Below are 17,063 nucleotides of genomic sequence, written 5' to 3'. Positions count from 1 at the left end.
TTACTACTTTGCCGCGTCTTGTGTGCAACCAGCCATAGCACACAAAAAAAACTTGTGCAGAAAAACTTAAGCAATAAGCGAATCAACCAATCACAGTCGAGATCACATACGTTGATTTCCTTAAGTTCCTGCTTAAATTTTACTGTTTAAGTTTTTTATGTGCGCTGTGGCTGAAAGAGGTAGAAGAAGGAGAAGAAGAGAAGCAACTTGTTGCTAATTCTCTCACCAAAGAAGTTTAGAAAAAGGAGGTAAGTTGCGAAAGTTTTTACTTTATAACGTCAAAAATCAAACGACTTGTTATTTTTCTTTTGTCTCGAGTTTTAAAATTCGTATCACACAAAAGCGACGTATGATCGAGAATCGTATGTTCTTATATTCCTTTAGTTTGCCAATTTGCGTTTATTCTCTTTCAGTATATGTGTTATAAGACGCAATTTGAAACCGAAACACGCCGTTCCTTAACAATTCAACACAAAGATAACGCATTAATTGGCAAGGAAACTGTCAAGAAATCGATCAAGAACAATCGTCTTTAATACTAATAGGTTCAACAGAAGGATATCACGTAAGAAAGAGAAAAAAGAATAAGAATAATATATAATAATAGTATAGTATATAATAATATATAATATATTATAATGTATAATATATTATAATGTATAATAATGGGTTCAAAATCTATCAGAATAAAGAAAAAAGAAATAGATTTTATAGCGTTTTTATATTTTTCGAGAATTTCTTTTTTATCTTATGCAGATTAAAAATTGAAAAAGATTTGATATATGTCAATTAGGCATCCAGCAAGCAAAATGTTAGCAATTTGTTGGCAGATTGGCAGCAAATTTGACCGGATATTGACTGCAACAGATTGATAGCAATCTGTATCTGCATTAGATTCAGGTTTTGTCGACAAAGCTTGCTGACATGCTATGCCAGCAAATTGATGACAGAAACCAATCTGCTGGCATAACATATCAGCAGGCTTTGTCCTATTTTTGATAACAGTTTACCAACATCATTGGATATTACAAACACTGTATACAATTTGTTTTCCTTCTGCCATCAAATATTGATAGCAGGCTCTAATTAAAATATGTTTCTGTAGGTTTTACTATCTGGGTAAGAAAGCATTTTGGAAAATTTGTCTCAGTCCTTAATGATAGTCAGACTAAATATATTTAAATTTTTGTCTGCTGAAATATTTAGACTATGCAAGTTTAATGGAAAATTGAATGATATAAACAAATCTTTTATTTTAATATTTCTATTAACTTGTTATATGTATTATATTTGTTTTATTTTTTGTTGACATTTTGCAATCCTGATTTTATTATACAATAGAGAATGTGAATTTGTTATCGATGATGTAATGACAATAAGGATATACAGGTATTTTTGTTTATCATAAGCAATGTTTGAAAAGAAAATTCTTTTTTTATTTATATTAAGCATTTTATAAAAAACTCATTATCTCAACTTGATATCGATGTGATAATGATATGATAATAAGGAATAATAAGTTTTTGATAATTGATGTTGTAATTTATAGAATTAAATTCTGGAAATGGAAGCAGACCTTTTAGTTACCTGTCCTTATAATTCTGCACATCGCATTCGCAAATTTAAATTTATGGATCATGTATCCAAATGCAAGAAAACCTCTAAAAATACAGAGAATAAGATTGAGTGTCCTGTGGATAAAACTCATATAGTAGATTGCAACAAACTTAAGGTAACTTTATACAGATGCATAAAAGATCTTTTCATTTTTTCTGTTATATCAATATGAATCTTAACATTCTTTAATATTGCAGGAACATATTAAAACATGTTCAAGTATTGGCAAATTGGTAGAATTAGAGTTTGAACCAAAGATGGATAAGCCTCCTTTATTTATAGATTTACATAGGTCAACAGAAAATTGGGAAGAGGTATATAAAATATGTTAAATATTATAATTAATATATATTACTAATATATATTATTATAATTAATATACATTATTATTGATTTATATTATACAATATATATATCTTGTTTAACAGGAACCAGAAGTTCCACCTTATAATCCAATGGAAGTTTCAGCAAAAAAGCCAGTGCTTCGATGTGTGTCTGGGTTGTCAAAGTCAGAAAGGAAAAAGTTTAGAGACGATGAACGAGCGCGTATAGCAAATCTCAGAGGTTATCATACTGCAAGTGCAATTTCATCATCTTTCAGAGATACGGTAAAACATTTCATGCAAACATGTTGAATTTAATTATAACGTTGTTTATTTAAATACATAATATACACAATATATATTATAATATAATATACATTATATACATTATAACTTTAGGTTAATGAAGTACCATTACGTCCTCCTCGTGCTGATACCAAATCCTTATATAATTCACAAGCCTTGCAAAATGATGCAGACAACAACAAGGAGACCTATAATTGTGATAAAGACATGCAAGCTAATTTTGATTCTGAAGATGACACTGCTAAACAAGTAGAAGAGTCTATAAGAAGTACTGATACGGTGATACATTATGCTTTTTGCGTACGAAATATTCAAAAATATTTGATTTATCTTATCTATGAATAAATAATTGTAATTGTAAAGTATATCTATATTTTTTTCTTATAATCTTAATTTCTTGACGAATTATATTTCCAGGAGATAAATTATGTTCAGCATCTCAATAAAAAAAAAGAAAATTTTTCACTTTCTGATCAAAATCAAGAGACAAAAGTTAAATATGAAAAGAATGAAAAGGACAAATACTGTCCAAGTACTTCAAATACGCCTACTGAACGACCTATCGATAGACTTCTAGCATTATTGAAGAATGAGAAAAGTATCAAAAAGATAGAACCTGTGAAAGAAACGACAAAGGAAACAATTGATCAAACTACTAATAATAATACAGCTGAGAAAGATTCGTCATGGAATGAGACATTTAGAAAGCTTAATGAACGGTTGGTTTATTTAACAAATATTCAGAACACTGCTGCCGAGGAGAGTGCACAATTACTCAAACAATTGAACGAACTTAAATTGAAACAAGAGTTTGCTTTGAAAAAATAATTATTTTTCGCAATATTTTATAATAATAATTTTTATGTTAATAACTAAAAATATACTGCAGCATTAAATATTTTAATTAAACGGCAATATTAATGAAAAAAAAAATCATCTATTAAATGATTTTTTGTATGTAGACTTATCAGTAAAGAAAACAATTAATAATGCATATATTTACAATTAATATGCGTATATTTCCAAAGAAAAACTTGATGTGTAGTATTTAAGTCTCTATCTGTATGTCTCTGTGTATAAAATAACAAGACATACGAAATATATGCATATGAAATAGATGTAACGAAGAAACATACACAAATATTTGGAAGGCAACCTGTATCGGCATTTACAAATAGAAGGAGATATAAAGATTTTTTTATATTTTTATTTCATACAATAAATAAAGTTATAGAAAGTTGGAAGAAATTTTTTCTGGATATAACAAATATATTTTGAATTTGATTACAAATATATTTGCGTATACTTTTATATTAATATTGTATTGAGTCTTTTATTAATGAGTAGATTTTAAGCGATAATAAATAATAAAAAATAATTTACATATTACCTTTAAAAAAAAGTATTATGATGCTCGAATATTGTGTATAGAAAATTTTTGAGAGATTAGAAAATAAATAATTCTTTTAATATTGAAATATTATAATTAGAATAGAATTTATTTACTCTTCAGCGATATAGTCAAGAAGGGAGCTTGGTTTACAATATAAATCCTTATTCTCATTCATCCATTTCTCATTCTTCCATCTTATTCTCTAACTTACTCTAATCTCATTATAAGCTCTTTTACATCATTTCTCGCTCATTTTCATAAATACAATATCCTACAATACAATTCTGCTTACTTCTCCATTTTATACCTTACATTTAATATTTATTTACACCTATCACAACTTATCCACAGACTTCGCTTTTCTCCCTACATTCTCTTTCCCTTTCTATCCATATTTTCCTTAGCTATCCATATTTTCCTTCTATCCTTTCCTTCTCCCCAATCTAGGTCTTCTCCCCATATTCTACTCAAAATCGCTTTCTTGTCCTTACTTATCTCCGTCCATCATCCTTTAGTTCTCTGGCATTCTTTAACATAATATTCCATATTATCCTTTCCTTCTCCACAGAAGACACATTCTTTTTTGTTCTCCTATCCAATATTTATTTATTTCCTTTAAGTTTCTGCATCTCAATTTTACCAAAAAGCTCTAATGCCATCCTCCAAACTTGTCCTCTCTAAATTTTCTTTTCTTAATTTATTGAAATATTTTTTAAAAATATGTTAATGGAAAAATTAAACTCGCTGAAATTCTTTCAATATATCAAAAATTCAGTATCAATATCAATGATATTTATCAATTTTATTTTTTTTGTAATTTTTGGATTTAAAAAATTTTGAAAATTTTGGAAGCTAATGCAATTTCCTTGCTGATTATATTTTAATTATAATTTTGATTATAATTGTATATCATACATGATGATAAATATATATATATATCATCATATATGATATAATTATAATTAAAATATAATCAGCAAGGAAATTGCAATTTAGAATTATATAAATGTGCAGCGGTGTGTGTGTGTGTGTGTGTATATATATATATATATATATACACTACGCTGCACATTTATATAATTCTAAATATCGATATATCTTTATCGATTTTATATGACGACTTTCGAGTAGTCGAGAGTTCCACCGATCAACTTGCTAATCATTCGAGTTAGGATATCGGATTGTTGAGTTTGTAAGCGGTATTTTTCTAATACAAGTGTTTGATATTTTAATAACTTAAATCTTCTCCCAAAATGGTAAGTTAATAAGTCTTGTTACAAGTTGAGTTTAGATTTAATCAACTTTGAAGTCATATTCTTTGAAATGCTGTACTTTCGTGTATAGGTTATGTTGGAAATGCACTGTCATCAAAAAGGACGATATAATATTTCGATATAATATTTCTTTCTTAAAATTAATATTTATCATAATTTTAAAATATGATCAGATTATAATTACATTTATTGCTCTTACAACATATCTTATTTACAAGATGTCAAAATCAAGCTAATATATCTGGTTTAAAATATTCTGACATTTCTAACGAAATACAGTATTACATACAGTATTACATATTTTCTAAATTTTATTCAGAGAAATATTTTAATTAATAGTAATTTTGTTTTTGTTTTATTTGTTTTCATATTTCTCTATTTATATCTGTGATAGAATAGAAATGGAAATTTTAATAATCGATTGCAATAAAATATTTTATATTTTCAATTAAAGATCATTATATTTATACATATGTTATTTCTGTTAGGCACGCAGATATGATACGCGTACCACGATTTTCTCTCCGGAGGGGAGACTCTACCAAGTTGAATACGCTATGGAAGCAATAAGCCATGCTGGTACTTGTCTAGGTATATTGGCAAATGATGGTATTCTACTGGCAGCTGAGAAACGCAATACCAATAAGCTGTTGGATGATGTATTCTTCTCTGAGAAGATTTACAGATTGAACGAAGACATTGTTTGTTCAGTAGCAGGCATAACTTCAGATGCAAATGTCTTAACAAATGAGTTGCGTCTCATTGCGCAAAGATACTATCTTCAATACAACGAACCGATACCTTGCGAGCAACTCGTCTCATGGCTGTGCGATGTTAAACAGGCATATACCCAGTACGGTGGGAAGAGACCCTTTGGGGTATCCATTTTATACATGGGATGGGACAAGCATTATGGTTATCAATTGTATCAATCAGATCCTAGCGGGAACTATGGCGGTTGGAAGGCAACCTGTATCGGAAATAATTCAGCAGCAGCTGTGTCATCCTTGAAGCAGGAATATAAAGAGGGTGAGACTACCCTGAAAGACGCAATGGCACTCGCCATCAAAGTACTCTCTAAAACATTAGATATGAACAAACTCTCTGCGGAGAAAGGTAATTTTTTAATATATAAATTATGACAATTGATTTACAGTTAATAAAATAAATGTAGATTTTCCAAAATAATTCATAACAAAATGACATTTCTTTTATTTATAGTGGAAATGGCGATATTAACGCGCGAAAATGGTAAAACAAAAACGAAAATACTGCCAGCGAAAGAAGTGGATGCGTTGATCGCGGAACACGATCGGCTAGAGGCATTGGCGGAACAAGCGAAAAAAGAAAAGCAAAAATCATAGATTTTTATATTAGATAAGAAAAAGAATATATTACAACGGCAAAGTTTATTGTATCAGGAAGATATTGATTTACACGCAATTAAAATATTTATGTTATATTTTACAAATTCCCTTGCCACAGTTGCGAATCCTTGCAATGATAACATTGTCGCCCTCACTACAAAACAATAGTTATAATAAAATAAAATTTTTTTCATAAGAACGTAGTACATATTATATCCCTTTGCAACTTCCCTTGTTTCCGTCTCAATGGCACAATCGAAGAAACCTGAAATAAATATAATTACATTTTAGTAAACAAAAACCACCGTTACTTTTTCTAGAAGTTCAATTTTAATTTTATAATATTTTTCTTTGTTTTTAATTTTTTAAGATATAAAACGTATTAAAAATATATATTAAATCCTAAATAAATATAAAAAAATATATTCCTAAAAAGTAATAATCAACGATATTTAACAAAACGGAGGAGAAATACAAATTCGAAATTTATCTTCGCATTTTCGAGCTAAACATCAATATGTTATATATGCAAAAAAATACATATAAAAGTTCCTTAAAAAAATCAAAGTTTTTATGAAAGTGTATCGGGAGACTTGGGTGATTATTGGAAAATTGAAAAAAAAAGTGCAAAAGTTATGTGTCGGATCATATCAACCAGGCTGCCGATGCGGTCCCACTCCCGGGCGCGATCCCACTACTGCCCGCCACGGAGACTTTTGGCTGCTGGGTTTCCCCTCTGGCCCGGTTCGCCTCTCCTTAGCTAACCTGGTCACCCCGGACTCCTCCAGGGTGCCCATATTGATGGCGAGCTTAGTGCGGACGCCCAGTCAACGTGAGTCCCGCACCAGCAGGTGCCCCCGACCTCAGACCCTCCAACACAACCAGCCTCCGAGTAGCCGGATTACAGGAGCCGCCACACTCCCAGCTGACAATCCTTTTGCGAATCATCCTCATAAGTTGTTGAAAATCAGTTGATTTAATTAAATACTTATTTAATGCATTTCTCTTCCGTGACCACAATTCCACGAATATTAATTAACACCGATTTACAAGGGTGAATTTTTTCAAATAAATACACGAAAACGCAAAATGGAGTAGCGGTGACCTAATTGACGTTAACGAAGACCCAAACCAACTTTGGCATTGCTTACCATTGGTTCACCAGTCGAGAAAATAATGAAAAGTTTCGACGTTACCAACTGCGTCAGTCTGCCTCCTAGCCGCGTATGGGAGACGTTAAGTGAGGTTAAATCGGGGCGGAGGTGTAAATCAACGCGAATCATGTTGATTTATTTGTGACAGGTGAAACGAATGGGGCTTAGGAAACGTAACATGACAGGAGCATGTAATCGATCTGATTGATAATATTAAAAACACACTCCTTCGAACAACGATCCTCCCTCGCGATGGCCGACAATAACTTGGCGAAGGTTTTTGCAGCCGAGGACTTTAACCCGGAGAAATGTGAGTTACTGGGCACATATTGCGTTAAACGATACAAAACTGAAGGATTTAAAAGACAATCATATGATGAGATCGAGTATACTTTATTTTGATACAAAATATCGTGTGACATGTACTTGTCACGAAATATTCAGGATATATATATTATATAGCTTTTTTTAGTTATAATTATGTAAATATTGAATTAATCATGTACAAAGTTGAGAACAGATATAAAATAAAATACAAATGTAAAAAATATATAACTGTATAAATGTATAAATAAATAATTTATCTGGTCATTTGATTTTCTCTTCAACAGTTGTAAAGGAATTAAGTGCACAATGCGTCGGTGCAGACGAACTAAGGCAACAACGTGCGAAAATCCAGGAGCTAGCAAACAACACATCCGCTCAATTGAAACGGAATGTGTATCAAAATTATATGCAGTTCATTGAAACTGCCAAGGAGATCTCGCATCTGGAGAGCGAGATGTATCAGTTGTCTCAGTTGCTGAGCGAGCAGCGTGCTCTGTTGAGCACGTTAGGCTCCACCAGGACGACGGGCGTTGTTTTTGAAGATCTACCCGAGTCGCAGCAGGAGAATTCAACTGATCCGATATCAAAGGAGGAGGAGCAAAAGCAGAAACTCATTCAACTGATTGAGAATGTGGAAGGTGCCCTGGTTGGTACTTGACTAGCAAAATGTAACATCAGTTCTTTATAGCTGTATTGATATACATTCATTCTATTTAAAATAGATACATGTTGAAATTTTGATGAAAGTGAGAAAGAAATTCAAATTTGTAGTCTGGTGCAGTTATAATAATAGACCTATTGAATTCTGAATACGATTTATATTGCTCTTTTTCATTCATTTTTTTAATGCAGAGTCTAGCTGAAACTCCTGGACGCGTGTGTCTACATGAAGGTTCGTTACTCGAGTTAGATCCACTTGAAGGCACGCCTTTAAAGAGAATTCACGCATATTTATTCAATGATGTTTTGATGGTTGCCTCTTGGCTGGCGAACGGTGGCAGGCGCGGCCCACCCAGGTACAAAATGCAGGCAGTTTATAATCTAGAAACTTTGGCAATTGTGAATGTAAGGGATCACGGCACCGTGAAACTGGCATTTAAACTACTGGCATTCTCCGATACAAGGGTGTTCCAATGTGCCACAGCAACAAGTAAAGTTAGTGTTTGAAAACAATTATCGTACAACAATAACTACAACAGAAAGGATTATTTGAATACTTGAATACTACTTGTTCTTACAGAAAGAGTGGTTGGATAAGTGTGAGCAAGCGAAAAGGGCGAAATTGGCAGAGGAGAACCCAGTCGATGCACCGGATAAGCATCCGAAGGAAGACAAAGCGGCACCGTCTCGTTCAATGTCTTTGGATTCGAATACATTGGGTAAGATGCTATATTTTTCGACATATTACGACTCGTATTTTCATTAATTTCTGTTTTTTTATTCATTGAACATTAACTAACAACCGTCCAAATTTATTAGGAATGGACGACGACGATGATTCGGAGTATTACGAGCCACCACCGGAATGGGTGCTGGAAGTGGCAGAGGATCTAGATTCCTGCATAGCGCAACGTCACTTTGAGGAGGCTTACGGCCTGCTGGAAAAGGCGAAGGCTTATTTGAAGGATGCTGAATCGACGCCGCTACTGACGGAGATTCAGACAAAGGTAAACGAGAGAGGCCGCTCGCTAGTGAACGTGCTGACTAAGGAACTTGAATCGAGCGCGGAAGCGAAGTCGCTGCAGGGTGGTGGCTTAAGAAGTGCGCGACGCGCAGTCAAGCTCCTGATACAACTAAATAGGAGTGCACAAGCATGTCACTTGTATCTGCGATTGTGTAGTGCTGTTCTGAAGGCGCGATTGAAGAGGATCAAGCGCGAGAGCACGATCGTAGCTTACGTAAAGCAGCTCAGCGCGATCGCCTTCAGCAATATAGTGGAGATAGCGAGAGAATTCGTGAAAACCTTCCCTAAATCTACAAACTGCACTTCCGGTAATTTAGCATCGATAAGGGTGGATGTTTCATGATCGAACAGTGAATTAATTTGATTTGTTCGTTGTCATTTAAGGCCTAGTTGTATGGTGCAGCCAGGAGGTGAAATATCTAACGTCGCACTTATCTCAACAGCTGTTTGTACCGCAAGTTACGCTAAGTACACTAGTAGAATGCATCGTTACCGTTCGAAGTCATTGCGATCAGGTACCCATTTTAATTTTAATGACAATCCTTTACATTTGAAGAAACATGTGATGTATATACTTGATATGTAAATTATATGCAAATTTCATCATGTTAATTTATGATAATTTGATTTTCAGTTAACCCACCTTGGCATAGATTTGCGTTATCAGTTGGATGGGCAGCTTAGATCTCCATTAGCCAAAGCTATCCAGGATGCAGGAGAGAATTGTATTGATAAGGTGAAACGTCATATAGCGGAGGACACTTGGCGACCGACTAATCTAGAAACTAGTCAAAATCTTCAAAAATTGCTAACCGAACTCGATGATCTTGGTATCGGTGTACCATCGCTACAGACTAACGACTGTTGGATACCGTTGACGTACAATACATTAACCTTCTCCAAAATCTACGTCAGTCTATTAGAAGATTGCCTTAGCGTAACCACACCCGAGCTTATATCTACGATAGACAGTGTGCTTGTATCCGTAATGCGAATCGAAGTTCAACATTTGATCGTTTCGCTTACGGATCCGAAGTTGAAACAAGAGGTAAGCAAGTGTCATTGTTATCGAGCTGTTTTATTACAAATTTTTTGTTCTTCTAGCGAAAATTAGTACAAAACAATGCAGCCTATGTGCGAGACGTTATTATTGCCCGGGGGATGGAATTGTACAAATCCACGACGAATCAGAAGTTCACGAAGCTGCTTGCTTTGAAAGAACAGATCGTATTCGAGTCCCCTTCGCCTACAAAACCCAGACCGGCTCCAAGAACTTCAGTTCCTAAATACTCCACCACGGAATACCTCTAATTGAAATAGAGAACGCTGGCTGCCCCTTAATTTATATAAACAAAGAGAAATATCGTAGGAACGAATGTTTATATTCGTTATATATATTATATGTGCATATACACGCGTATATGAAATGATGTATTATATTGTACATATAAAACGTAGTCTTTTCAGTGTAGTAAATACACGTATCATAATGAAACGATGTAGAAGTGATGCGATGCACTTCTAATACAGATAGATATTAATTGTAATGCCATCGTAGAACTAATGATACCTCTTAGAATACTTAGCGAACAAGTTAACAGGGAAAATTTGACAAAAATAACAGATTACCGCGCGATTTCCCTATCGGTGCGTAATGCAATAATTTATAATAATGCTGTATCATATCTAATATTATTGTTGTATTATTTACACACTTAATTGGAGTATATATATATATATATATATATATATATATATATATATATATATATATAATTTATGTATACCTATGATTATTTATATAATTATATAGCATTATTTTGTACTATTATCGCTGCAGCTACCAGTTTCATTTCCCGTATTCATTTCCAGTCTCCTTTTCTTGGCGCGTATGTCAGCCAGAGTTTGTTCTATACTTCTTTGATCCTTTTTATTCTCGCTAGGAACTGCAAGGATTTAAAATAATGATTTTATTAAAAATATATATATGCAAGATGAGTTACCTAACTTTTTTTTCGAAATGAATTTTGTAATTCTTACTGAAAACATTATTTATTCATTGTATGATTTTAAAAATAATGTATACTCTATAATTAATTTGATTTATATAATTAAGATTATTAATTTATATCCATAATTTGTATGTAATAAATAGGACATTGTTTTCATTATACAATAATTAGCTTTTGTCTGTAGTAAAAAGTTAGGTAATACATTTAAACTTATATTTGTACATATACCAACCACATCCGTAACTACTATTGGCTTCTGTTTTCCTCGCCGCTTCTAAAGCAGCTTCCTTGCCAATCAAATGCTGATATTTATCTTTGTAGTAGCTGTTGTTGGGTACAAAATTCTCCTTTCGTTTCCTAGACTTTGCGTATTCTGTTTCTTCTTTGGCTTTCCTTTCTCTTTCTTCCTTTAATCTTTTTGCAACTTCCTCGTTCCATTCTTCACCTCGGCGCAATGTGTTCAACTGATCCTCTGAGGGTGCATGCTCTCTCTTAAAAATCACGATGTATCGATCAACGCCTTCCTCACCAAAGGAATATGCCAAAACATTTGCTACTTCTGCTACATCATGACTGAAATTCAAAACAGAGATTAGGCCTATTTCTTACCACTACTAGGCTGTACTAAAACTGCTAATTATTACCAAATTTCAAACATGTTTATTTTATTTTAATTTCAAAGAACTATAAAATGTTATATCTCAGAGTCAACTTTATATTTTACATCTTATTATCTTATTATATCAAATATTTTTTTCTAGAGCAAAATATTCATGGGGTTCAAGAAAAAATCTCTAATGTTCATTAAAGATCAGATATATAGTATATTAATTTAACTTATATAAAGAACAAATCTATTCTTATGTTATACAAAAATGTTCAATATATAACAAATATAAATATATATATATATTTTAAAAATGTATTTACATAATGCTTCTACGTATCTGTTCCATGGCAGGAAATCTATATTCCTTCGCATCGTCATCTTGTAAGAACTTATTAATCTTCTCTTCAACCTATATACAAATGAATTAGACAAGACAAGGGATCAGTTGAAAAATACAAAGATACAACCATAAAGGAGTTACCTTCTGTCGAAAGATCTTCAGTCTTTCCGCCTCAGCTTTCTGATACTTCTGATATTCCTCCTGTTGTTCTGCATAATCGAAATGAATTCGAAGTGAGCCAATATAATTCTCAAACGATTCGATCATCTCTTTTCATCATTTTTAAATAAAGTTTCTTTAGGTTAAGAGTCAACTAACTTTTCATGAGAGCCTTCTGTTTCTCGTTTACGGATGGCGGCTTGTCCATGGATTTCAGGATGGATCCCAATAAATCCATGATATCGGCGATTTGTTCGATCTTGTCGATGCTAAGCCAGAAAGAAATGATGAAGGGATTTCGTCCTACAGAAAATTAGAAATACACTCGCGAAATTTGTTCCGTGAATTTAGCACGGACATGCACCACAGCTATTATGAGAAACACGATTTTATCGACAGAATAAATGTGATGTAGCGAGAAACCTGAGAGCGGCTATTATGACTTTTTTCTTGGGACCATCAAAGCCCCCTGCATATTATTGTTAGTACATCCATTTTTAAACTTGTAAACTTCTTAACTACAGGCGAGTTTTTTAATTCATGTTCAAATGTACAGCAATGATTTGATATCGAATTGATATCGGCCATGAAAAATACATTTGTGACGAATCGACATTTGTTGCTAGAAAAAATCTGAAAGCGGCCTTTTTCGGAATAAAGATTAAACATAAACTATATATCTTATATTTATAGCTATAAACATAGCTATTATATTTTATACTTATTTATATCCATAATCCATATTTGTATCCATTTGTATGTTACGTTTAATCTTTATTCCGAATTTTTATTTTCAAAACTTAATATTTATTTTTGCCCTAATATTTCCTCCATTGCGCGCCAAGCCCAACAGAAAGATATTATCTTAATGTAATATTTAATTTTGTTATAGACGTTGAAACATGTCATTTTTATGTTTGAGACAGCGAGACATCAAAGGACGACTTGTTTCATTGAATATTCCAGAGAGTCTAACATTCTGAGAGGAGGAGGAGAGGCATCAGGCACCGGCGGAGCAACCTTGCTGTAAATATACATTTTTTCATCAACATAAATTTGATGGTTTTCATGTATTTGGATCATTAGATTTCGATAATAATTTAAAATTCATAATTCGGGAAAGAAAAACAAATTAAAATTTGATATTTGAATTTATTTTCTATAAAGATCTTTTTGGAAAATTATATAATTATTTTAATAAATATCTAATTGAAAAACGAGTAGATTTGATACGCGTAAAAATTACTTTTTAAAATGATGGATAGTGATTGTTTTTAAAGAAAATATTATTTATTAATAAAATCGTAATCAATCTTTTCCTTTTCATCAATTTTTTTACAAAAGTATATGGTTACAAAAGAATGTATTTTATTCTTTATTTGTTGATTTCTTTTTAGAAGCTATTTCTAAATGCTTCTGCTCATTGGGATATCAAAATTGGTTTTGAAGTAAATTATATTATTACAGCATTAATACTGATATCTTATTTGATATTTTAAAAGATAGTTCAGTTCAGTTTTTTTTAAATATCTTACAAATGTGATTGAAAATATACGAATACATAAAGTATTTGGAGTAAGTCGATTGGATACCTCGATATTATTGAGATTCAACTCATAATTTAAAATATTTAAATGTTACATTTAACTTTAACATATACAAATAATTTTATTTAAATGTTTGACCAAATATTACAAGGAAATTAGAAAAGTAAACAAAAAAAGAATGATAAATTTTATATTGTTAAATATTTAGATGAATAATTTTTACTCTCATTGTTATTGGTTTTGATTTGTTTCAAAGAGTTGATATCTAAGATTAATTCGCACATATAACAAAGGCGCATGTATTTTAGTATTTTTAAATATACTTATTTGTAATCACTTTTTTATAAGAATCGTTCAATCCATTCTTTGATAAGAAAAAATGTTTCTTATCAAAATTAGAGAAAATATTTCTAAGAAAACGTCTTTTCATACAAGTTTTGATTTGAGAAATGATAAAATGTGTATATTATTGAAAATATTCTAGAATTGCGTAATATTTATTATATTTTATTACATTATATTTATTATTTTATTATATTTTATTACATTTTAGAAAGATTTAAAGATTTAAAAATTTGCAAAGATTGTCACGACTTGCTGCTGAAATCACTGCTATTGAGAACAGTCTAAAAGATTTAAGATTTATTTTCTCCTGCAGCGAGATTTCTAATTTTCGATAAATCGCTTAATTTACCATTGTAGATTAATCTTATGTGTCTGATGTAGAAGCCAGGCCATTTATGATCGCTCTCCATTTTAAGAATTCTTTTTTTAAAATTGTAACTGTCCGATTTCCTGTACGGCCAATACGCTCGCCGGACGCCAGAGTTCGAAAGACGGGTGCGGTGAGACTCAGGCTGGCAAATGATTGTGGTTTATCAAAAACGATCAGTTTATTATTAAAAAGTCTATATACATTGTACAATTTTGGAGCGCATAGTGGCGCGAACAACACTTATTTACCGGTGCGCACAAAGGTGCGAACAGAACTTATATCTATCTAGGTGCGCGCGGAGCGCGAGCGGAACTTATACCTAATGATGCACACAAAGACGCGAACAGATCTTATATTCTAGAGGTGCACACGGAGGCACAGATAGAACCCTATATCTAACGGTACAGAACTTATATTCTAATGGTGCGCACGAGACACAAGCGAAACTGATGTCCGCTACCTCCCCATTCGTGAGGGTAATCTTCACGGGTGGGAGCGTCGAACTCTTTCCCACTTTGGTATATCCCTTTACTGTATCAAACTTCCTCGATTCTTTTTCCAGAAAGTGTCGTAAGCGGAGATCCTTTTCCGGGGAAGACCGGGGTATCAACCTACCTCGATTTCCCCTTCCAAAATTGGTGACCCGAGCGAGTCGTACGTTCATTGTGGCAATCTGTGGTGCTGGAGGTAAAGTCAACTGTAACTTGGCCCACAAGTCAATCCCGATGAGCATCGGGTTTCCCAGCGTAGGGAGTATCTCAAACAGTGGCATTGTGGTCGGCCGGCGATGGCCAGTTGTATTTCGATGATCCCTTGAATGGTGGCTTGACTTCCATCGGCCAAATACACCTGCTCGTGCGTCGGTTGCAACAGGAGGCCCCGTTGCTGTGCCAATTTGGCCATATCAGCATTTATGAACGAAATCTCGGAACTGGTGTCTAGGTGCCCATAATGTTTGATTGAGTGCTCGACTTTGATGTGCGGCCACGATGTGTATTTTATCCCGAAGTGCTGGATCGGTCGCCGACTGGATAAGCGCCGCTCTTCGTTTCCTGTAGGATGACACTCGCGGGTGAGCACCCCATCCTTGCCGCAGCGCGAGCAAAACTTTCGGGCTGGTCGTTGGCATTCCTGCCGAGTGTGTCCCCGTTGTTTACATCACCAGCAGCACATCGCTCGGTCGTAGGTGGCCGCGGATACCTGGGTTTTCTCCTGCCGATTTGCTCGCTGGGACTTAATCCTTTTACTGATCTTCTCGAATCGGACGGCCTGTTTGTATAGGTCCTGGACCGAGGTCGCAACCTCTGGATGCAGGTGGAGTTGGCATTCCGGATCTGCATTCTCATATAATCGTTCGATCTGCTCCGGCACGGGATATCCTCCGGTTCGTCGCATCATCGTAAGGATCGTAGTCGCGTATTTCGCGAAGGGTTCGCCAGATTGTTGCCTCCGATCTTGAATCCCGCGACGAAGTAGGCATATATAGTTCTGGGGCAGATATTGGCTTCGCAGGTCTTTACAAAAGTCTGCCCATGTAATCCACGTGTCTCGAGAGTTACAATACCATAACAGGGCATCTCCTTGGAGAAGTACTGGGAGGCCGAGTAAAAGTTGCGCCTCCCCTATCCCGTACGCGGAACTCAGTTTTTCGATCCCTTCCAGGAATGACAGGAGATCGCGACCATCGAACTGGCAGCCCCATTTACGGATTTGATTGAGTATAGGGGCTGAGTCCGGCTTGGTGACGGCCGGCGTGCTCGCCCGGCTGGGCGATGGCTCTTTTAACAAATCCGGTTCCTTGGTTCTAGAATCACAAGTCGTCGTTGGAGATCGTCTATAGTTCCGATGGTTTGTCGGGGCGGTCGGATTGAACTCATTGTGGACGAGTACGCTCGTCCCCGGTGACAACGGCCGAGAACGCTTAGTGGAGAGCGAGTAGGGAGCGTCCCAGGACGAAAATGAATCAAAGAACGTGTGCGAGTGTGCACGAAGGCGGACGATCACTGGGACGAGAGCACTCGTCTCCGGGATCTCGAGGAGTCGTGTGAAAATGCGCTCTCATACGAGATGGAAGCAGCCACGGAAAACGCTTGGCAGAGCAACGAGTGCGCTCGTCACTCAAGACTGCTTTAGGAAGAGGAATCAGTACACCAGCTACTTCGAGAGCGCTCGAAGTCTCTGATTGTCCCGAGGATTCGGGATGGGGACTGATGCTGACTTGTTTGGCAAGTCGGC

The 17,063-nt window shown here is 34.4% G+C and overlaps 4 protein-coding genes, 1 long non-coding RNA gene and 1 other non-coding gene across 8 annotated transcripts; 3 read left to right on the top strand and 3 right to left on the bottom strand.

Moving 5' to 3' along the window:
• Window positions 1-8: 8 nt before the first annotated feature.
• Window positions 9-3,724, top strand: LOC105428214 (uncharacterized). Of its 3 annotated transcripts, none has more exons than XM_025218503.2 (7): window positions 14-248; window positions 414-565; window positions 1,550-1,732; window positions 1,815-1,931; window positions 2,046-2,225; window positions 2,340-2,546; window positions 2,664-3,724. In XM_025218503.2, the coding sequence occupies exons 3-7, from the start codon at window positions 1,565-1,567 to the stop codon at window positions 3,072-3,074; spliced, it is 1,083 nt and encodes a 360-aa protein (XP_025074288.2). In that variant the 5' UTR covers window positions 14-248; window positions 414-565; window positions 1,550-1,564; the 3' UTR covers window positions 3,075-3,724. The 3 variants fall into 3 exon arrangements, with proteins under 3 accessions (XP_088928799.1, XP_025074288.2, XP_088928797.1); XM_089072671.1 differs by having other exon boundaries at window positions 17-248; window positions 2,340-2,525; XM_089072673.1 differs by lacking the exon at window positions 1,815-1,931 and having other exon boundaries at window positions 9-248.
• A 1,012-nt stretch (window positions 3,725-4,736) lies between these two features.
• Prosalpha3 (proteasome alpha3 subunit) lies at window positions 4,737-6,479 on the top strand. The gene is made up of 3 exons (XM_089072788.1): window positions 4,737-4,895; window positions 5,402-6,029; window positions 6,135-6,479. The coding sequence occupies exons 1-3, from the start codon at window positions 4,893-4,895 to the stop codon at window positions 6,275-6,277; spliced, it is 774 nt and encodes a 257-aa protein (XP_088928914.1). The 5' UTR covers window positions 4,737-4,892; the 3' UTR covers window positions 6,278-6,479.
• On the bottom strand, window positions 6,304-7,410 carry LOC148937401 (uncharacterized). The gene is made up of 2 exons (XR_016138349.1): window positions 7,269-7,410; window positions 6,304-6,545 (listed from the first exon to the last, which is right to left on the bottom strand). It is a non-coding gene; the product is annotated as an uncharacterized LOC148937401 (long non-coding RNA).
• Window positions 6,910-7,206, bottom strand: LOC148937402 (signal recognition particle RNA). Its single transcript, XR_016138460.1, has one exon.
• Window positions 7,411-7,478: 68 nt separating the features above from the next.
• On the top strand, window positions 7,479-11,164 carry Exo84 (exocyst complex component Exo84). Its single transcript, XM_011640357.3, has 8 exons — window positions 7,479-7,744; window positions 8,046-8,407; window positions 8,614-8,916; window positions 9,002-9,140; window positions 9,241-9,753; window positions 9,830-9,960; window positions 10,080-10,493; window positions 10,550-11,164. The coding sequence occupies exons 1-8, from the start codon at window positions 7,687-7,689 to the stop codon at window positions 10,754-10,756; spliced, it is 2,127 nt and encodes a 708-aa protein (XP_011638659.2). The 5' UTR covers window positions 7,479-7,686; the 3' UTR covers window positions 10,757-11,164.
• On the bottom strand, window positions 10,505-12,953 carry LOC105428199 (sperm-associated antigen 7). Its single transcript, XM_011640359.3, has 5 exons — window positions 12,726-12,953; window positions 12,549-12,616; window positions 12,388-12,476; window positions 11,690-12,030; window positions 10,505-11,391 (listed from the first exon to the last, which is right to left on the bottom strand). Exons 1-5 carry the CDS (start codon window positions 12,802-12,804, stop codon window positions 11,261-11,263), a joined length of 708 nt encoding a protein of 235 aa, XP_011638661.1. The 5' UTR covers window positions 12,805-12,953; the 3' UTR covers window positions 10,505-11,260.
• Between the last annotated feature and the right edge of the window lie 4,110 nt (window positions 12,954-17,063).

Source organism: Pogonomyrmex barbatus, unplaced genomic scaffold, assembly GCF_055798465.1.
Source record: "Pogonomyrmex barbatus isolate J1 unplaced genomic scaffold, ASM5579846v1 scaffold14, whole genome shotgun sequence".
Lineage (NCBI taxonomy): Eukaryota > Metazoa > Arthropoda > Insecta > Hymenoptera > Formicidae > Pogonomyrmex > Pogonomyrmex barbatus.
The sequence above is the reverse complement of the archived record's forward strand: the minus strand, read 5'-3'. Positions and strand labels throughout refer to the sequence as shown.